Consider the following 23272-nt stretch of genomic DNA (forward strand, 5'->3'; position numbering starts at 1 on the left):
GGGGGGGAGAGAAGGAACCAAACTAAATCTTACACATATACTGGATGTTTCAACGGCAGTAGAGCAATATCACAGGTAGAATGCTTTAGTAGATTATACGAAAGAAAAGAGGGAGAGAGAGAGAGACAAGATACAGAGAATACGCAAACCCACAAACAATATTTACCTAATTCAGATTTGAGACCAACCCTGGCCACGGGTCAGTTGGGAAGACGGGGACAAGGACCCTCAGAAAAGGCACACCAGAATGCGAACAGGTACAACCCACGGACAGATCAGGACAGGATACCCCTCAGGTTCGGGTCAAAGGACTGGGCCTCCCAGGGAACGACCAACACCCACAGCTTCGGACAGCAACGCCTGCGTTACCCCTTTCTGCAAGTAATCCGCCAGAAACCCCGATTGGATTTTCGAATCTCCCAGCAAAGTGCTTCGCCAGCACTTAGGAATTTCCACCCCTTAGGAGCTTGTGGAAAGTATGGACAAAGTGCTTCGCAGCACTTTCAGATTGAGCACCTATTGAGATCGTAGGGTCAGTGACAGGTCTGCTACTCGGACAAGTCGGACAATTTCCATAAGCTAAACTAGGGCAATTATACAGTTCTGGGGACCCTCAGACCACCCACTAATGTTGCAAGTGACAATTTCCCATATTTTGATTGGTCAGGAGAGGTGGTGCGATCATTACCACCTCCTAAACTTCAGCTTTCCCATATTTAATATTCAGGTTTGCATACCCGCCCCCCGGGTTCACGTTCCCATCCATAGAATACAACAGAAAGTATGAGCGCATAAGACAGTTGCAACAAAGTCTGTTAATTTCAAGGTGATTGTCCATATTTTGTGCTGGGTTCTCAGGCGCATTTTGCTTCAGGAGCCAGCTGGCTTGGTTCAGCTTCTGCGCAGTCGAGTTTCTCCCAGGTCACATGGCAAAACCCAGAGGAGCTTCAAACATGGCGTAGCTTAAGCACTCCCAGCCCCCAAAGACGCGGTACATGAAAAGTAAGCGAAAACAAATTAATATCACATCCAGAATGATCACACTGTATACCATGAAAAATCTTATCCAACCCTTACTTTATAATGACTATAGCATTAAGGTTTAGTGCGAAAAGATAGATAGGCTAAAGCAACGGCAATAAGCGGAGAGCGTGGTGAGAGTCAAGCGGCCATTTTAGCAACAGTGCGCATGTGCACAGAACTCCCTCCAGAATGCGAGTGCGTCACATCACATGGGTATGACCGACGCATGCGCAGACTGAATTTCAGCGAAGCAGCCATTTTTCTTAGTGCAAGCTTCGTTAATATGAAAAAGACATACAGGCAAGCATCCGGGGACACCCGCGTGTTTGGAAAAACGTGTAATAAACGACAACAATGATTTTAGTAATATTATACATTTGGCGAGGTTTTTGCACGGGGCAAGGCGCTTCACATGCAAATCCTTGCTCCATCAAGACTACTCAGTGCCATTATGTGCCATGTTTTCCCTTCCTCTGATGTAAATGTTTTTAATACTTCCAAAAACTGGTGCTGTTTATCACACGCTTTGTTCGCCCTGAGTTGACAGGGTAGGCCCAGATGTGGGTCCCTTGCTCACTCTGTCACTGAATTCAAGATAGCCTGGCTCCTGGCTAATGAGGGTTATGAACCCGAATCCGGTCCCAGGATGCTTCTTTCCGGTCCAGGGAAGACATGGCTTGGCAGTTCGGGCTGGACTGTTCCCATGAGGCACAGGGTCAAACTGATTTGCATATGGCAATGTCTGAACTGGGCTGGTGGAGTGAGCTAAAGAATGATGATGGAATAAACCCAGATCAGTTGACTGGGGGTGAGTGTTTGATTTGCTCAAGCGCTCCGTCCAACATCCCCTTTGGTATTGCTTCTTTTATCACACCTGGACATATTTGAAGAGGCATCCAGAGGACTCAAAATTTTGGCCCCAAGCCTCATACTGACCTTCGACAAGCCTGTGCCTAGTGCATGAGTGAACACATAAGTGGGGAAGGGAAAATAAACTAAGGAGCCGATCACGATGCGGCCCATAAAGGCTGCATCGGAATGGGCCGCGCAGTTTACTTTCGGACCGCCTCATTATAATGGAGGCGGTCAGAAGGTAAACCGGCCGGTAATTCCAGCTTGCTTCCGACGAGCCATCAACCAGTTAGAAACCAGCCAGTAATGTCAAGTGCGGGCCTTTCCGCCCTTGAGATTCCGATGCACGGTTTCCGACATGGAAACCATGTTGGAAAGCATGTTTGAGGGCCCCCAGCATGGCTCCCTTTGGTGCACGGCCTCTGATTCGAGGCCGAGGGGGCACCTATGGTGTACCCCTGTTGATACCTGCACTTTATGGCATGCACCTTGCAGTTCCTGCCACTGGGTTCAGGGATAAACTCCACCTCCCTGTTCTCAATGGGAGCTTGTGTTATGACTGGTTTATGGCCAAAACAAGGGCTCCCATTGAGGAAAGGGAGCATGTGACCGAACAGAGTCAGTCACATTGTAATGGGCCGGTTGGGACCACCAACCGGGTGTCAGTCGGTCCCGGGACCGAGTCGGTGTCGGGCGGAAGCAATTCCACCCAACATGGAAATCAGCCCCTAAGTCTTTTAATGTGCTTTGAAGAAGTCCATAGAGTATACCAATGTGTATTACGTCCTGAAACTACAGTTGTTTAACATCTGACATTCAGTCCTGTAGAGCCTTGAAAGGGCCACAATGTGTAGAAGCTTCCTCTTGATACCTACCAACAAAAAATCTTCTGCCCATTTATGTGGTTAAATGTTGCTGTGAGCCACACCAACATTACTAACTCTGCTAAAGCGGGCTTTATATACACAGACTACCCAGTAAACTAGTCCTAATGGTCCATGTTCCTTGAAGTTGCTATGATAAAGTGTGGTTAGCATGCTATGGCAGGAGACAGAATCTGTACTCTTTTATTCTGTGGTCTGCATGTCCTGCAGGGCAATGCACCTTTAACCCATGCAATGACAAGGGGCCCTTGGTGTTTGTGCTGCCTTTGTCCCATGCACTGATGCAACCTGGGAGCCCTTTACATTTATGTTGGAAGATTAAAAAAAGAGCTGAGCATAAACATGTTCTTGCCAGCTCTGATACATGCCGAACAGCAGGAGACAAAAAACAGGCATGCGTGAAGTGGTATAGAAAGGGAGAAAGGCAATCGTTTGGTCTAGGGTCTTTTTTAGTCTTTCTTCAGTATACACAATTGTGCTTCTTTTCTCGCAATCAAGGAAAGACCAGTGAGGATGTAATTGAAAATGTTATGCACATTTACGCCTAAATTATCACCATGGGAACTACAAATTACAGATTACAATTTGCACAGGCTGTGCTCCTGTATATTTTAAGCGTTGAGACCCAAGCTGAACTGACATGAATGATCAGCCCTCTGTTTATCAGGAACTTCACCTTACAAATGATGAGTTTTTTATGTTGTCACATTTTCAGCCTTCAGCCAGACTGAATATGATAATGTGACCAGGGTAGAAACGCTGTCATCTGTAGATCATGCTTATAATGTAAAATCCTATGTGTTGATATACACAAAATACCATAAATATGAAAAACAATTTGATGAATAAAATATAATCTGTTAGACCTTTCAGCCTTATGATGGTCTTCCATCAAAAGTGTTGCCTTCTTCCCTTCTGTTTTGCTCAATCTTTTTTTTTGTTTTTTGTTGGCCTTAGGACTCTGTACACTTTATCACAGCTCACCAGTGCTAAAGTGCTTGTTCCCACTCCCTAAAACATTGGAAAATTGGTTTACATCTGATTGGCATATTTAATTTACTTATACATCCCTAGTAAAGTGATATACTATATAACCATGGAGGGTAAATTAAATGCTACTAGTGGGCATGCAGCACTTATTGTGCCACTGACTTAACTAGCCCTTTAAAACATATCTCAGGGCTGCCAATTTGACTTGGCAAAATGCACCTCTTGCAAGGCATGAAACTCCCTTTTTAATACATAAAAGTCAACCCTAGGGTATCCCCTAAGCAGCCCAGAGGGCAGGGTGCATTGTATTTAAAGAGTTGGACATGCACTTTTAAATTGTACATGTCCTGGTAGTGAAACATTCATTAATTAGTTTTTTACCACTGTGAGGCAATCTCTCCTGTAGGATAACATTAGATCTCCTTATTACATTTAATAAGTGATCACTTTTATTTGGGAGCAGGTAGAAATATCATGATTGGTGTCTAAGGAATTATAATTTAAAATAGTATCTGATTTTATGACTCAATTCTGAAAACACCACTTTTAGAAAGTTAGCATTTTCCTGCTCCTAACCATTTGTTACTTGTAACCTGTTTCCTGGGTCACATGACTAGATGTAGTTGGCAGTTAGCCTTTGTGTATTCCTCTCAGACAGCCACAACAATAGGGTGACTGGGTGTTGGCAGGATGGGTCATCCTGGCTGGATGAGGGAGCAAAGCTGGGCACAGCCCCACTTGGACTTCAAAGACCCTGCCTCCGCTCACATACAAAAAAACTTAACACTAGCCTTTTGTGACTTCAGACATCCTGGGACCAGGACAGGGAGGCAGGAAATTCCAGACACTTCTGTGAAGTAAGAACTCCAGAATGATCTTTTACTTCAAAGTTGTCACTAGATATAACATTTGAATCTTCAGACCCTCTCTTCAGTTCACTTCCGGACCTGCGGAGGACTCTCAAAGGACTGCCCTGCTACCTTTGGCCTGCTGTGTCCTTCAGAGGACTGCCCCACTGTCTGAAGCCTTCCCTGTGCCCTCAGAGCACTGCCCCGCTGCTTGAGACCTGCTTTTCTACTTGAACCCAAGGCTTTAGAATGCCTTCAAGGGCTAATTGGCTGTCCTCCTGATCAGAGCCTCAGAGACAGAAAAGGCTCCAACCATCCTGAACCCACACCTGGACCCAGCCTGAGGGAGTCCTGACTCTCCAAGTGGTGCCCATCCAGTCCTGGACCCTTTGAAGTTGTGCTAAAGGAGTCCAGATCCAAAACTTGGCACTTAAAAAATGTACTGCCAAAAAGTGCTGTGATAACTGAGTGGAGATGGGGATCTACCTGTTCGCTGAGTCAATACCCCCCTCACCACCAAGGAGCATTGCTAGTCTGCCTGACTTTGTGGTTGCTCCCGCTACTTTCTTCTCTGCAGCAGCAAGGTTTATTAAGCGGCTCCTCGCAGAAGGGGTTTTCAGCCTCATGGAGCCCTCATCGGCTATAACCTGCAGCTTTGTACTGCTGGAGATTTTTTACTTCCATAAATAAGTCTGAACAAAGAGATCTTCACTTTTTCAAAAACATATTTTAGTAATTTTCCAACTTTAGCATCATACATGAAAGAGAGTCCAGCATATATTTGGTAATCATCATGCTTCTTCATATCATCAAGCGTAAATGCATCTTATTGGTTCCTCAAACAATGTATCAGTCAGTTTGCGCATCCCATTTCATGGAGTTTATTTTTTTGCGTAGCCTGCGTGCCTCTGCTCGCCTAATTGACGGGTTTTCTGTACTGCCCCATCTCACTACCTCCCCATGCCAACCCTGGAGCGGCGGGGGTTTGGCTGACTTCCACTGCATGGTGATGGCACTTTTAGCTATAAGCAGGGCTAGAACCGTGAAGCGAACCTGTACTTTCTGTGCTTTGGGGTGTCGGGTGATCCCCAATAAACAGTTGGCAGCTGTGCATGGCACAGGGGCGTCCTGACACCGCCTCTGCCCAGAACCCGGCAAGCGCCGGGCACTGCCAGAACATGTGGCCTTGCATCTGGGGCAACAGTATTGTGTGTTTAGAAACATAAGCTGCAGTCGGTGTGGTGTGATGTATGCCCTGTGTATGACCATGTGTTGAATACATTTTAATTTGGCATTCCGTGGGATTTTCTTGGGGTATTCTAAAATCGAGTCCCATTCTTTGTCTGTCAGTTCTTTATCCAGACCCCTGGACCATCTAGTACGCAAGCCCGTCAGGGTGATGCCTGCAGATGATCGAATACTTTTGTAAAGCCTTTAGTGAGGTGCCGGCCATTACCCATGAGATTTGTCATATGGACCAGTTTATGTTGGGCTGGTGCTTCCCTGTATGAAGCCCAATTTTTTTCACATACTCTATAACCGCAGTGTGTGTGAGGTATAATTGGCCTGTGGCCCCATTATGCCTGGTGAAGTTACCATGGTCCATGAGGGTGCCCGCGTCAAACAGTGCCCCTACCGTGGCTACCCGCCCGTAACCCATGCCAGTATCCTCCGTTTAGTAATCAGGCAGGTAGGGGTTGGGATTCCCACTAGCGGCGTGAACTAAGAGATCTTCACTGTGACTTCGTCTGCTGCCTTGCCCTGAGCTGAACTTTACCTTCTCTGATATTTTTCTTGAAAATTTCTTCTAAGTCTGAAGGTAAGCCCAATCCACTTCCAAACTGTGCTCCCTCATGGTTGGTCATAACTTGTGACTTTGCCCCAGTCTCACGCGACTAGATGTCCACAGTTGACACTTTGATCTTTAGGTGCTATTTTTCACTTTAAAATGTAAAAATTCTTAACTCCGGTCCTACTGATTGGATTTTGGTGTCAAACAATTTATTAGAATTGGCTCTATTTTTCTAAATTGGTGCAGGAGTTTTCATGTGTTGTGTTTTCAATTTTTTTTACAGTTTAGTGGCTGCATCAAATACTTAGCACATTGCCTCTAAGTTAAGCCTGATGTTTTTGTACCAAGCTACCAGTGGGTTCAGCGCAGGTCAATTTGGAACCTTTTTGTGGTTCACCATTACAAGGAATGTCGCTGTTGCTTGAGTAGGGTTTCACTCCCCTCAACCAACAACCCGATTTCTCACACAATTTACCTATTTAAATGATTTCCTTCTCATCACCTGGAAGCTTACAGCTTTTGGTAAGAAATGGTTCCTAAATCAATGATTCAACAGTTGTGCAAACATTTTTTGTAGCGTTTAGATCAGAATTTTTTCATGTTAGCATATCAGAAAATGTGCATGATAAAGGATTAATGGTTTAGTGTTCTCTCTAAGCTTTCAGTAACGTTTCTTGGGTGCTTTGTGTTTGCAGTTTGCATATATGTGAATAAACAAGCCAACACTGGACCATACCTGGACAGGAAAAGAGTGCAGCAACTCCCTGACCACTTTGGACCCGAGAGACCTTCCATGGTCCTGCAGCAGACTGTCCAAGCATGCATTGACTGTGCACACCAGCAGAAAACAGTATTTTCCCTTGTCAAACAGGGATATGGAGGGGAAATGGTGTCAGGTAATTTTTTATTCTAATGTGCAGTCTAATGTTGTCAAACTGTCGAACTATACAACATTTACAGATATCAAAATTTATTCAAAGCGAAATCCAACAACTTATCAAATTTCATATATTTACAATTCAATATATTAAAAATTTCCGATTAGAGTCTTTAGCCTCTTCACAATGGCGGACATTCCGCTGCGGTGCTGAAAAAAATGACGCGTGCGTGGTTCGGACGTTCCTGGCTGTTCTCTGCATACGCCCACTGTGACGTCGGATGCCCGGGGGGCGTCCAACGCATCGAAGAGCTTAAAGGTTGTGTGACACATTTGTAAACATCCACTGATGCAAATTTTACAATGACAAACTGGGTCTAAAGGTGTTTCAATTTCTCCCAGTAAATTCACATTACTCAACATCGTCCACAAGTCCTTTTAAACTAAAGTTAGAACCACATTACATCCTATCTAGAAACATGTGTTCAGCATCATCACACTTGGTGCTACCACCACACTCCTTCACCACCCAGAAATATGGAGGGAGATTCCTTTAAGTGCTCTGTATAAAAGATTGGAGCGCATTGACGCCACATCTCAAACACGAACCCAACGACCTCTGATTCAGAACACAACTTTAATTGAACCATTTATGAAAGCTTTGTCTAAGACTGTTCCAAAGGGGACTGCACTAGAGAACATTTGAAAGGAAACAATCATACCTCCTACACTCTACTCGCATAGTCTATACGCTCTTACTGTTGGCATGCTTCAGTCTCCTATTATTATATGTGCTAGCCGGTCAAAGTTATTTTACAATGTCAATTTAGCACTTTATAAGACAACTAAATAAATACATTTGTTTCAGCATTTAAGCATAATACCGCTCCTTAACTATTCTTGTGTATGTTCAAATTACTGGTACAAATAAACTCTGCTTAATCTATCTGAGTTTCTACATTTCAATAAGACAGGCTATATTCTGTTGATTCTAGGGTAATATTAATACATTTACATGTACTGACCAATATAGCAGCTTATTTTGAGGCAGCCTATTCAGTCCTTTTATCTAATAAGCTTAATTTTGAATTCATTGATGGTCCCATCAGTTACAACTTTATTGGGACAATAAGGGTCCACTGAGGTGCCAGATGCTGAATTTTACTTGAAAAGCGCTACTCCCAAGTACATAAGTTGACGTTTCAGCTGAAAAAGAAGTAGTAGAGGTCCTTCTACTCTGCATTCTTGCTATGAGTTACCCTTATAAAAGAGTGGTTCTTTTGAGCCAAATGCAATGCAGCGCTCGCAATGAAATTTGTTTTATTTATTTATTTGTATACTTACTTACTTACCTCCATTAGGCCATAATCTGGAGTTTACACCCCCCCCCCCTGCCCCTCCCCCGCCCTGCGTCACTGCCCGGAGCACTCCCTCCAGGAGCCGCTACTGATTTTATGAGATAGCAAGCAAAGGGATGCTGTCAGTTTGAGATGTGGACTTCTCCCACTTATAATTACTATCATCAACAAGCAGTCAATTTTACCCTCAGCAACTGCAACTCCCCCTCTTAAAGTCTATCAATGCAAGGGAGCCCAAATAGGACACACTGAGTTAATTTTGGATGGCGTATGAGTACAAAGATAAAAGCCCCAAGCCAGTCTGCATAAAGTACTCAGTGAGTGATTCTATGATTTGCATCTTCTGTGGGAACACACCTGTGATTTTGGTGAGCCAAGAAAAGGAATACAAATTATTTTATTCATTAATTTCTTTTGATTTGTGATTATCTGTTAATTTACCACGCTTTGCTTAAACTGTATTTATCAATAAAAAACTGGAACAAATGAGTGATATTATGAAAACATTTTGGAAATTTGCGATGCTTGCAGTGTGTGGGATTCCCCTCAGTATCGAACTAGCGCTCTGACAAAGATAGGTGATTTGTCCATAGAAAAGGAAATAGTTCATACGGTGTGAAAGCATGCAATGGTTAAAGCCATTTTAAAGAAACCCAATGCAGACCCCATTTGCTTGGCAAATTATCGTCCCATAGCTCTGCTTCCAGGACTGAGTAAAGTGCTGGAAAAACACGTTACTACGCACCCTCAGAATTCATTGAAACCAACAATAGACGTCACTGCACTCAAACCATTTTCCGGCCCAAACATACCACAGAGACAGCCCTATTAGGACTGGTGGAGGATGCTAAAATGAGACTTGATCAAGGTGGCATAGCAGCAATTATCCTTCTTGACCATAGCGCTGCCTTTGACACCATGAATCATGATGTTCTTCTAGAAAGTTATTTACAGGGCCGGACAATCAGGAAATTCCCTGGATTGGCTAAGGTCCTTGCTTTCTGTTAGATCCTTCCAGGTATATGAGAAGTCATTTTCCTTAGATACTTTTCCTCTTCACTGCGGTGTTCCGCGGGGCTCCTCCTTAAGCCCAACCGTCTTTTCCAATTTTGGGACCTTGCTTGTATACAGTGGGCAGTTGGATGGATAAATCCTGCCTCAAGCTGACTGGCAATAACACTGAGTTGACAGTTATGGGGAACTATCACTCTCTCCAAAGGTCCCTGGGCTGGCCGGACTGTTTAGGTTTGCCCACCACCTCCAAAACATCTTTAAAAAGTTTGGGAGTTTGGTTGGATAAAACCCTACCGACGGAGACTCAGGCCACCAAACTCTCGGCCTGCTGTTTTGGAATTCTCCAAATTCTTCAGCAAATACTACCATTGCTTCCCATGACATCCAGAAGACTAGTGGTCCAGCCGCTTATCGTCTCTCACCTGGTCCGCTGCAATTCTCTCTTCCTTGGAACATCCAAGGCTGCAATTAGCAAATTACAAGTCGTGCAAAATGCAGCTGCACATACCTTGTTACAAATACTGAGACATACATCGGTGAGAATAAGTCTTAGGGACCCTCATTGGTTACTATTCCCCCAGAGAATCAAACTCAAGGCTCTTTGTATTGCTTTTAGAGCGCTTAGAGGATATGAACCTCCCATCTCCTGTCAGCTCATAACCCCTACACCCCAACGAGGGCCCTCCGCTCCTCAAATGAACACAGGGCAGTTGTCCCTTACATCCAAAAAACTAGGAGTGGAGGAAGGTCATTCAGTTTCCTTGCCCCTACTCTCTTGAACTCCCTTCTGATGGCTCTGCGGTCTACAGGCAATGAATGCACACTCTGGAAACTACTCAGAACATGGCTATTCGACAACTAACCCTTCATATGGGTCCCTTAAATAATGTCTACTCATCCAGTGATGGGATGCCTCCAGGTCGCCATGTGCTCTATAAATGTACATACCATAGTACATTTACAAAAGCAGTGTTTCATTTGTAGCTGTTGTTTGCTCCCTAAATCATATCTAATATGCACTTGGGGAGTGTACCTAAAAAGATGAAAAAGAGTCAGTAATCAACTGATGTTTAATACGTCAAAGAGTTTATATTGGTTATTAATCGAAACTGGGGCTGCTTATAAAACTATTGGTAACATAAAACAATTGACAGTACATTTACAGAATTGGATCGTAGGACAGAAAATGCAGTTGTACTATCATATTCTAAGTTATAGCTACAAAGTACTCTTATCACAGCAGTACTCCACTCTCTAATCCTCCTTAAATGATTAGATTAATTAATTGCTTCTGTAAGACAAATACCCATATACTGAGAGTTATTATGTCTCTCAGAAATAAACCTCCCAGTTTTCCATAGGTAGTTGCATCACAATTTTAGATTTGGTAATATTAGGTTTATAGGTTCATTCTGTAAAAATATTCAGAGGTCATACCAATTTGGGACCCTTCAAGTGAGCTTAATCTCAATTTGTAATCTTCCCCTGGAACATCTGAAATAAGTTAGTAAACCTAGCACTTCATTATCAGTGCCCAAGCAGTAATTTAGACCAAAGTGTATTACTGCTAATAGTGAAAATCATAACCTTATTAAAAAACGCAGCTGAAAAACGTTTTGAATTATTCTGCATTATTTTTTACATTAGTCACTCTACAATCACCAATTTACCAACAGATGAATGAGTATAGCAAACTAAAAGAATGGGGTTGATTGCTTCTATGTTGTACCATATAGGATCTTTTAGTACTTACAAGAATTTTAGTAGAGAGTTTTGCTTCCAATAGTTAAAGGCAATCAAATGATAGTTTACAGGGATTTTTCTGTCACATTGTTCTAAAGAATGGTTTAAGCAGTTCTTAATTTGTAAAAGAATAAGTGGCAGGCCCAAAGTTTTGCTCAGAAGATTGTTGCTGCTATTATAGAAGGTCCCGGTGCCCATTACTAAGGCTGAGTGGCCTTCATCCCACCTCAGGCCCCTTCAATCATGCACCAGATATCCTAAGCCTCTTTATCTCACTCATTCAGGTTATTTTTTATTCCTCCTTTCTTCCTTTGTCACTGTTATGTCATCTTTCTCTTCCTTCTTCTTTCCCTCCTGTGTTTTTCACTTTCTTGCTTTCGTGATGGCCCCTAAAATGTGTGCTTGTGGGCCGCACCTGCAACCACAGACTGAAATTAAGCAGATGGTTTAAGAAGATTTCTCTTACTTCACAGTGGCATTTCTCACTTAAGGGTATTGGAAATAATTATTACTTTTTAATAAATGAGAAGTATTTCCATTCGAACCCAAAGCAGATAGCCTAGGAGATTCACTTAGATGTGTAATGCCTCCCTGATTACACCAGATGCCAAAGGTCAGTTTACATACCCATTAGTTTGGTAAGACTCTCATAAGAAGACCTACAGATTGTCATCACTCAAAGCATTGCTTACTTAATAGTAACAGAAGATGCTCATCCTATTAGAGACCAAAACATGTTCTGGTTTCTTGTCATTAATGCACTTTTCATCAAAGATCATTTTTGAAGCACACATTGAATATTCTGTTTTAGTGTCATTGTTATAATGCTTCTTTACATAGAAAATGCTGTTTAAGAATACTCAACAGTAACTCCTCTCTGTACAGTTATTCTATTTTTATTTAATTTCTGGAGAAGAATAATTAGTGACAACAGATCATGATTTTGAATTGTGTTAAACTATGGCCAATAGGTACAACAGTATCTTCCAGACCACAGCCAGATATAATGTGCCCAGATCCCAGAAACAAGGAAGATCTGCTCTGATGGAAGGCCTTCAAACCCTTCCTTTTCTAAAAGTTTTCACTTGCCTGTACAGTTTACGTACCTTTTTGGCCATTACTATTATTTTATTGTCTGTGTTTGGATGGATTGATCTAATCGTCTCCATGGATTTTTCGGCTGATTAATTGACCAAGTGATAACACTGGATTTTTCAGCATTTATTTATTTATTGCAAATGAAGAACATTTTGATCAGAAATTTCGAACAAAAGACATGTTTTTCGGTACCAAGGGCACTAGACAGAGTAAGTGGATTACTTAAAGCAACATGTGTGAATTAGCTAACAACGTAAACAAATAACATAACGGTTAAACCAGGAAAATAATGTGACTAAACTTGCATCTTGATGTACGTCTGTATGGGCATAGAACAACGTTCAAAACTTTATATGAACCTTGTCAACAGTGAAAACTAGTACAGTGGTTGTAATCGTGTTGAGGTCTTCTTGTGCACTTGATTAGGCGCTGCTTTGCTCAGTATCAGAATATGTTTTCCTGATAGACCAGGCAACCTGCGTGGCTTTTAGGGTTATGTAGACCACCTTTAATTCAGTTGAGTTTCACAGCGGTTATTATGAATTTACTGATCTGAACTGTGAAATACTATAATCTTATAGCCCGCTGGGCTACACCAGCCACTAAAGGCCCACTACAGAGTCAGCGAGGGCCTTTAACATGGGAGCGGGCCTTTATTGGCCAGTATAGTCTAGCTTCGATGGGTTATAAGGCTATTAGAACATTCCGCCAATAGAGGGAAGAATGTTCTAACAAATAAAACAAAGGTCTCAGTGAGCCTGAGGAATTTAAATCCCCTCAGGCTCCATGAGTCCTTTGTTCACAGCAACACCTGTGAACGACAAACATTAAAATGCTGTAGCTCCGGGCTTTTACCAGCCACTGGAAGTCTGGAGCACTCTATTGTCTTCAATGGAGCTCCCAACATTCCATCGTTCTTATGAATTTTCTATTATCTATTGTGCATCTTCTTCCTCACAAATTTATGAACTACTTATGTTCTTTGATAAATGTTGTTTCTACAAAATATATGGTCGATGATGCTAGAGTAGAAAAGTTGCCAGTGAACATGTTTGACTGATTGTAAAATGTAGTGCAAAATTCACCATTGACACTACTCACCTCATGATGAGTATAGAAGAAAAACGGGAGTGAAAAGCATGTGTGCCCTTTTTTAACACTGCGTCCCAAGGTAGGAAAGCGCTTTACCGGGTTTTCAAATTTATCACCGCAATCAGATGTGGGATAATATTTTCTCCAAACATTTTGACAAGTCTCCCGGTTGCTGCTTTCTACCTATCTGCATTGCTAAGCAATTTATAATTTACCCATACCCTACATGAGAATCATTCAGTGTAATGCCTATGGACGATTAAGACAATATTTTTTGATTTTGGCAATGCCATTTTGTGGTATTTAAATTTTTGTTTTACTTTGATAACATGAATCCCATGGTTGGAATAAAATACTGTTTTTGAGAAAAAATGAAGATCATGCTAGATCTGTCATGGCCGCTTATTCTCCCCTTAAAACTGAACACAATGGCCAATGTCTAGATCACACATTGGACAAGCCACAGTCTTTGGGAAGGACACAAGCATAGTGCCTGAAAGGCTTCACCATCTGCAGATTTAGACTCCAGTCTGCAAATAAACCTGAAACCATGTGCTCACATGTCCGACAGTGCCCAATGCTATGTGGTTGTACAACTGGCAGTGGCGCCCTGAGTAAATGCTAATATCACTGAATGTTCTGTTAGTGCCAAGGCCAGCCATACATCTGTATATGCCCAGAACATAAATTTATTTATTTATATATGTATTTATTTATTTGGGTTTTTGTAAAGCACTACTGAACTCTGTTTGGTGGCCTCCGAGCATTTTGGGGAAGAAAATAGCCAATAGGCCAGATCGAACAAGAGTCAGACGCCGGAAATGGCAGATTCAAGGTATCCCTGTATTCAATGATTCCATACAAAGGTAAGGGCCCCGTGCAAATTACATGGAGGATCCCCCTGCACTTCGGACCCTGTCAGGAGCTCTCAGGTCAGTGGCTTGCCTCCCATGCACAATGCCGAAGGGGGCCTGTGGAGCTATGGTGACCCCCCCCCCTGCACCACTGGGCCTGCAGCAGTTAATGTTATGCCACTGATTCCATAGAGCAGATGAAACCTTGAAGCATAAAAGTCTTGAGGGTCTGTTGAAGGAGTCAAAGCTGGTTTTAAGCATGTAATACAGATCAAATTAAATCAAATGATATAGGGCCAGAAGACACATTTTATCAGGATGCTCTTATTGTTATCCCATTTTGTCACCATAAGGACCACTATGCAACTGCATATGCTCTTTTTCCTGCAAGATAAAAGGTTGAAGGCCGGGCTACAGCACTCTGCATAAACAAACTGGTTGGATCCCTGCAGTTTTCATTGGTTTTCAACACTTAAAACAGCAGATTGTGGCACAATTTGGTTTTAGACCTGCAAAACTGTTGCATGTGCATAGCATTCCAATGTGTAACTCAACAGACATCACCCAATCTAATGGACGTTTCTTTGTTAACCTGCTAGGTGGAGTATTGTGGTCTTACAGAAGCATGTGTAGGGAAGGGCAGTAGTAAGATATAGTAGATAATATAATAGATATATATATAGATATAGATATATATATAGATAATATAGTAGATATAGTAGATATAGTATATGAGTAGTAAGATATATATAAAACATTGTAAAAGAAAGTTGGCTCAGCGAGTGAAATACTCGCTGCTGACATCTATATGAACTGCTTGCGCAGGTGAAATCACAGCAGGAGCAACTAAGCCTTTCTTCCTTCTGAGGTTGATAAACTAAACACTGTAATTTACAGCTCTTATAAATAACTCCAACTGCCGCCCTAAGCGCTATACAAAAAAAGAAGTAATTGTTATTAAGCTGACTACACACATCACTGTGAGTATCACAGCACAGCAACAGCCCAAGTAGCGCCTTTTGAACTGGCAGTTGATTCATTTTAAACCATGTTATACAGGTGTAAGGAGGGCCCGAGGATGGTAGTTCGCATGAGGCAAAAGCGAATTTGGGATTGCTTGTCTTCCCATTCCGAACAGAGGTGGTTCAGCAGTTGGAGCTGAGCTGTGCCTTTTTAGTTTCAAAAGTGTTTTTATTGAAAATTTCAGCAGGCATATATTGAGACATCTCAGCAAGAAAAACAAGCACGAGGCATAGATAGCGGGCGGGACAGACAAGCATGTCTTCCCTAGTATGCCAGAACAAGCAAAGTACATATGCCCAAGAAGCAGTTCGACATCGTGAGTATAAAAGGGCTGTATAGCAAATGAGTGACATAAGGAAAACAACAAGAACCAAGACGTTGAAGGTACTGGAAAAGATGAGGATTTTCTATACCATACCCTTGTTTAATGTCCGCGAAGGGAAGAAATCCCTGCAAATCAAAAAGGTCACCTGCAGCTCGACATGCCGTGCCTCGCCACTGAGGGAATGTGCCTGCGCCATCACCTGGAGGGAAGCCAGGGTTATCTAATATGGGAGTAAAAGGGGAGGGGAAAGTGGTCAACCCGTGTCTATGTGCCACCCGATCCCATACCTGTAGAGTCGTGCGTGTGATAGGGGATCGTAACATGTATCTCGGTCTATGTTGCTTAGCTAGAAATGGAACCCTCCATAGCGGCGTTCGCGCCATGGCCCTGTCCTGGAAGAGCCATCTCTTCTCTGACTCGGGCCGGTACCATTCAACTAGGTATCGGAGCTGGGATGCTTGAAAGTATTGCAAAAGGTTTGGGACACCGAGACCACCTTCATCCATGCTCTTATACGTCAGTAGTTTGTGAATTCGTGCCCTCTTGCCCTCCCAGACAAAGCTAGACAGCAAGTCCTGTAGGGTTTTCAAAGTACCCGCTGGGGACATAATTGGGATTGTTTGGAACAGATATAAAATCTGCGGCAGAATTGAAATTTTCACTGCTGCCACCCTCCCCAACAGAGAAAGAGGTTGCTTGGACCATCTCGTCAGGTCCGATCGGATCTGGGTGATGAGAGCGGTATAATTAGTGGAAACCGTGAGATCTGTTGAGGGAGTTAAGGTAATCCCCAAGTATGGTATTTGGGTGGCCAGCTGAAGGCCGCTCCCGTGTCCTATAGCTGGGGCCCGAGGACGTGCATGTTTGCCTAAAGGTAAGATTAAGGATTTGTCGATAACGATGCGAAAGCCAGAGACTGCTCCGAATGAGGCAAGTTCCTCCATAAAGGCGGGTATGGAGGAATCAGGGCGGTTCAGGGTGGCTATGACATCATCTGCATAGAGACTGATAGGATGGGGCTCGCGTCCGAAATCGATGCCCTCGATCCTTGGGTTGTCCCGGACTCTTTGTGCTAACGGCTCGATATACATCGCAAAGAGGAGGGGGGAGAGGGGGCACCCCTGCCTGGTGCCACGCTGGATCTCGAACGGGTGTGAGTGTAAGCTACCCAAGCGGACCTTGGCCTGTGGGCGATGGTAACAGCTCGCTATGCGAGAGCAAAATCGGTCGCTAAGGCCAAACCGACGGAGTACATGTTGTAAGTAATTCCAGTTCACGCGGTCGAACGCTTTTTCTGCGTCGATAGCGAGCAGCGCCGAGTCCGAGGTCTGATAGTGCGATTTGTCAATAAGGTGGAGCACCCATTTAGTGTTATCACTACACTGGCAGCTGGGGACAAAGCCAGACTGATCTGGTTCCAAAATTCCGGGGAGGCACGGGCCAAGGCGCGCGGCAAGGATACCCGTAAAAAGCTTCAGGTCAAGGTTTAACAGCGAAATAGGACGAAATGCGGAGCAGTGTGTGGGTTTCTTCCCGGGTTTTGGCAGTTCCACCACCGCAGCGGCCAACATGTCCGGAGGTATAGCTCCTACTCCCTCAAATGAATTGAAAAGGCGGGTAAGCACCGGGGTCAGCTGTCGGCTAAAGAGCTTGTAAAAGCCTGCCGAAAAGCCATCCGGCCCCGGGTATTTGAGCTGGCGTAGTCTGGATATAGCAGCTAAGACTTCATCCTGGCGGATGGGGGCATCCAGAGCCTCCGCAGTAGTCTTGGGGATTGCGGTGATGGCCGTCGTGGCTAGGTAGGCCTCAATGTCCCTGGATGAGGTCTCCATCTCCCCATATAGGGAAGCATAGTAGGAACGAAATGCCTCGGCTACCTGGGCGTCATCAGTGAGCACCTCACCGTCGGTACCCACCAGAGTATTGATTTTAGTCCGTTGGGTCTTGGCCTTCCGAGCGATGGCCAGTAAACGACCCGTTTTGTTCCCTCCGACGTAATAAGTATGTCGTAGGCGGAGAGCTGCGAATTCTGCTCTATCAATATCTAAACTGGCCAATTGGGCCCGAGCCGCCTTTAGCTGTTTCCACACACGGGGGGCGCAGATGCGACTGTGAACTCGCTCCAGCTCCGCCACTTGTGCCGTGAGGTCGTCCCGCTTGCTTTTGCGGTCTTTGGCCTCTGCCGCAGCAATAGCTATGAGTTCGCCACGTACAACCGACTTCAGGGCTCCCCAGAGAGCTGTCACCGAGATGTCGGGTGTGTGGTTGGTGGACAGGTAGTTATCAATGCATTCACCAATACGTTTAGTGACATCAGGCTGTTGTAGCAGAGTTTCGCGGAGGCGCCACGGGCCACGGGGACGGCGGGCCGCTCGAAGAGTGAGGGAGAGTTCCACCGCATCATGGTCAGAAATGGCCGCAGGTACTATGGTAACCTCCTCAAGAACCTTAAGAAGGCCCGAGGAGCCCAGGAAGTGATCGAGTCTGGCGTAGGTACGATGCCCATGTGAGTAGAAAGTGAATTGCGAGGCGGTCGGGTGGTGGGCCCTCCAGAGGTCTATTAAGTCCCTATCCGATAGCCATTCACGACCGTTGGATGACAAAGCCCCAGTCCCCCCGTAGCGGTGCCCGGATCGATCGGTGTGCATATCCATAACAACATTAAGGTCCCCGCCCAGGAGTAGGGGTGTATGCGGGGTCTGGAGAGCCTCAGAAATGGCGCCTTTCAGGAAGGCCTCCTGACCTGTGTTAGGGGCATAAAGGGAGCCAATCGTGAGTGTTGTGTCACCCAAATGAAATGTGTGCACCAAGAGGCGGCCCTTGATCTCCCCCACCCTGTTGCCCACCCTCCCCCGAAAAGATCTAGTCGCGCTATAGGAGCATGCGGTAGTGTACAGCAAGTTGTGTATGTCTCGGTCGTCCTGCGTTCCTGGTCTTGGACCTTGTATGGAGAAAGGCGATCTATGTCGGCGTCGGCACATCAGTGAGGCATCTCCCGGCACAAGGATAGAATTAGTTTGGCACACTGGTCCCCACCCTGGAGCCCCCCCTAACCCAACAAACCCCCCCAAAACAACACCTAACCACCAAAATATGCAGGGCAGTACACATAGATGAGAATGGTCGTGAGCGGCGGCTCTGCAACAAACCCCCCAACCCCGCCTCCCTCCACCCAGTCCCAACTTCCCTGAAACCAGTAGTCCCAATCCTGTTGATTCGCGCAGGATCGTGGTAGAGAACATTGAAGGGGTCATCTCCGATGGCGGCCTCTCCGGCCTCCCCGCGCGACCCACCCACTGTTTGGGCAGAGCATTTGCGGTGCATAGTCTCCCTAGCGGAAGTGTTCATTACTCTGGGGAAGAAGTTTCTTTGGCCACCTCCGCCACCGCAGTCTCACGTTCCCGGGAAATGACAGAGGCATCTGGTTTGAGGCGCCGGTATGGGGATCGTTTGTGATGCACAGTTTGCCAGCCTCCCCTGGAGGAGCCCTGCGAGCTCCTGAATACAGGTTCAGTGTCAACTTGGTCCAGACCCAGCAGGTCACATGTGTTTTTGAGAGACCGCAGCTGTTGCAGTCGTCCGTTCCACTTGAATATTATCCGGAATGGATGTCCCCAGGAGTACGGAACCTCCTTCTGCCGTAAAAAGTCAGTCACTGGTCTGAATTCCTTCCTCTTCTGGAGAGTAATGGAAGAGAGATCCTGGTAGAGGGCAATGGAATGACCCTGAAATTGAATGGGTTGGGCTCGCCGGGCTTCACGGAGGATCCGTTCCTTCAACGGAAAGTCAGGGAGGAAAGCCAGGATGTCTGGTGGTGGGGCCGGGGCTCTATGGGGTAACCCCACTCGGTGCGCTCTGTCAATGCGGATGGGAAAGTCTTCCGCTTCCCCTAGGATGCTCCTGAAGAGGGCCTGCAGGTACGCGGCGACATCAGTCCCTTCTTCTTTATGAGGGACCCCCCTGACCCGTATGTTGTTGCGACAGGAACGGTTTTCAAGGTCCTCAGCGTGGGCTTGGAGGTCCAGTTGTTGGTCAGTGAGCCGCAGGACCTCTTGTTGGAGTTGGTCAATTTCGGCGCTCCTGGTTTGGTCAGCTTCCTCGACTGCGACCACTCGTTCACGAGGTCCTCTACATCGCGCCGGAGTTCTTTGATTTCACCTGCAACCTCTTGCTTCAGAGATTTGAAGTCCTCGCGGAGCGAGTTGAATAGTGTCTCCAAAAAGGATTTGGTGATGGGCACTTGGCCATCCACGGCCGTGGGTGATGACTTCCCCGTCCCAGGGGATGGTGGGTCCTTGCCAGACCTGGGCTGTGATTTAGCCAGTAACTCAGGGAGTGTCTGCGACCCCTTCTTGCTTCTTTGTCCCGCCATGGCGTGGGAGGAAGTGGGGCCCGACAGGCAGTAGGGCAATGGAGCGTGGGTCCTGGTGGGGGGCAGCGAAGCGGCGGAAAGGGGGCAGAGGGTGCACAAGTGCCCAGACGGGTGCTCCTTGTGGAGTGTGGGCCAGGAGCAGTGTGGTAAGTCAATCACCCGTCAACCGGGGGGGCAGAGAGATGGTGCCCACCTGAACCGGCAGGCACCCTGCCCGAGGAGAGATCGAGGTGCGGGGAATGTGGCTCCACCACCCTGCGGAATGCACCTGGTTCAGCCTCTAGTAGCATGCAGTGTCGGCCCTCACAGTCAGCCCTTCGCCGGGGGCTCGATCGTGCCCCCCGAATTCGTCCCCGCGCCCCCTTCCACTCTCCTCACCTGCGGGAGCTCAGCGCGCTCGGGGTTCCTTGCTCACCAGGCAGTCCCAGCATCAGAGGTGCGGCCCGTTGGGCTCTCCAGAGCCATGCAGCTATGCTCCGGGCTGTTGGGGCCTCCAGAGGTCGTGGGGGAGCAGAAGCAGGGGCCTCGCAGGTGTCCGGCCCTCTCAGGTGCTCAGGCCGGCTTCCTAGTCGAGGAATTCGAGGTGGGCGGGGAGTAGGCCCAAAGTCGGGGCCTCGATTTACACAGCCGTCGGTCGGGCCCTTCAGGCATCCACTGGGCCGCTTGGACGGCGACCGCCGCCTCCCCCGGTAGTTGTGCTGGCAGGGGGGAGCGCACAGCGTGCACCCCGCTGGAAAGGCAGCCTGGCTCACTATTCGCCGCACCGGCGGGCTGCAAAGAGATGTGCTGATGCGCCGTTGGCAGGCCCGAAGCCGGGGCCTCGCGTTTTGCGGCCGCCGGCCGGGGGTGGCCCCAGTCCCGGGTGGAGGTGTCGGCGGGGTGGATGGGTCCTGGAGGCTCTGCAGGTGAAGTGGCGGCGGCGGAGCCCGGTAGGGCGCCGCTGGGTGCACTAGATCGTCCGCACCCCGGGGAGGATCCGTAGATTGCTGGCAGCCGCTAAGGGATCGCGCTCCCGCCGGCGTGGTCGCCGCCACAGAGCGCCGAGTCCCGGTCCCGCGGCGGCCCCGCCGTGGCAGACACCGGGGTAGCGGTCGTGCTGTGGAGTCCCCGCAATCAGGCAGATGTCCCCCACGTAGGTGCACAGGTTGTGGGAGAGTTTTGGGCAATTTTTGGGCGAAATGGCGGGATCGGGGAGGGAGCTCCGGAAACCTGCGTCCGATCACGCCGCCATCCTGGACACGCCCCCCGAGCTGTGCCTTTTTTGGGCATGTGGTGCATGTGACTGACCTACAATGGTACATATGAGCAAAACACGTGTATGGAATGCCCCTGGGGCTCTACCAATGGGATTGACCCAATGAATCCCATTAATTGATGCTATGCTGCCCATGTGTTGGGATATGTGGCTACCACAGCCAGTTCCATTCCTGGCATGTGCTAATCTGCCATGCGATAACGTCTTATCACATGATGTACTTGTCACTTCAAAAACCTCAACTATCTTTGACAAAACTTCGACATTGATTGCAAGAATGGCTCCAGATATTTCGGCAGCAGGGAAGGGTAGAGTATACGTTGAATATGCATACTATTTTTATAGTTTTAGCTTTTTCTGCCTTTTAAACCTGCCGGAAGAATTCATAACAGATATTTCAAGCAGTACCATTTGTGAGCATCAAGACTCAAGTACAAGGAAAAATATATTATTTGCTCTTGTGACCATGCAATTGCATAAAACAGGTGCACAGCAGTGCTCTGCTCAAGTACACATTTTATGTCATGACCCCAGGCCTTCAAGACATCCTTTATAGCATGGGTACTTACAAACATTTGCCCAGGGGCCACAGAATAGGGTCTTTGGTGTGACCGAGGGCCGCACTAATGCCAGCAGGATGTGACATGATGGCGGTAGATGGTCTGGGTGAGTCAGGGATTGTGTAAGGAGACCTAAAAACATGTTCAAAAACAGGCAAGCATTTATTTGCAGGTTAATAAATGCTTGCCCGTTTATTTAACATTTTCTTCTGAATGTTAGTGCTCAGCAAGAAAACAGCAACTTGTGCTGCTGTTCACCAGTGGATTGGTGTCACTACAACGCATGCTTTTACATCGCATGCCTTTACAACGCGGTTTTTACCACGCAGTCCATTACAACGCATAATGCTTTTAGGCGCTGGATAGTGAATTATTTAATTTACTATTCCAACTCCAGTCCCCGTGGATAGCAGGGAAGGTGTTGGATAGTAAATTAAATATATTCCCTATCCTAGAGCGCCCACCAGCGCAATGCGTTGTAATGGTTTGCGTTGTAATGGTTGCGATGTAATGGTAGTGCGTTGTAAAAAATGCGTTGTAAGTGATGTTCCCCTTCACCAGTGGGGGCTTCATGTAAAGGTCAAGAGGGACCCAAGAGGCCCCTAGGCAGGACTTTGAGTATCACTGCTTTATAGGAAAGGAGAATATTTTCCTTCACATTGTTGATGGAGATTTAGCCATGTTGGTAATCAAGATGATAAAACGTAATATTTGTCAGGATTTTGCTAGATTTTGAGTTAAACAAGTCAGATTGGCTTAAATCGGTCATATTGGCCCTGCTCTTGAAGGTATGTTATCTCACCAACATCAGGGACTGGTTTTCTCAGCTCGGAAGCGGATGTAGATGTGACAGGAGGCATAAAACCTCACGCAAGTACAGACGTCCTTGTGTGAATGCCATGCTGCGCGCGGGACCTCTGTCTGTGGTTACGCTTCGAAGCAGCTGTGTTATCAGCCAGGAAGCCGTGGTCATGCAGCCTACCATGAGGCGTGTGTGGCCTCCAGCATGGACGCGCAGCAGCAGTCACACCTTGGGGCACCTTACACCACATACGCACACAGAGGAAGTCTCAGGCGAGTCTTGCAATTTAACACAATCAAAGGTGTGGAGAAAGCTACAGAAACAATTGAGAAGATGTAGGTTCTGTGTTTTTATAAGAAATACAACAATAACGAGGCCATGCAAGCTCTGCCTGATTAGACAGCCTCTAGATTATTGTATTTACCTGTATTCCTTTTTTTAACACCTTGCTGAGCCCCAATGGAAACGGGCGTGGTCATGACGAACTGTTCCGTCATGAGCACAGCTCAA

At 46.3% G+C, this 23272-nt stretch overlaps 1 protein-coding gene across 2 annotated transcripts in view; it reads left to right on the forward strand.

The window, feature by feature from the left end:
• Nucleotides 1-23272, forward strand: part of SCML4 (Scm polycomb group protein like 4) — a 488412-nt gene that overhangs the window by 312868 nt on the left and 152272 nt on the right. For both annotated transcript variants that reach the window (XM_086926686.1, XM_086926687.1), the window contains exon 5: nucleotides 7085-7285. In XM_086926686.1, the coding sequence (XP_086782812.1) occupies nucleotides 7085-7285 (201 nt within the window). The remainder of the gene's footprint in view (nucleotides 1-7084; nucleotides 7286-23272) is intronic.

Source organism: Lissotriton vulgaris, chromosome 6, assembly GCF_964263255.1.
Source record: "Lissotriton vulgaris chromosome 6, aLisVul1.2, whole genome shotgun sequence".
NCBI classification, from domain to species: Eukaryota; Metazoa; Chordata; class Amphibia; order Caudata; family Salamandridae; genus Lissotriton; species Lissotriton vulgaris.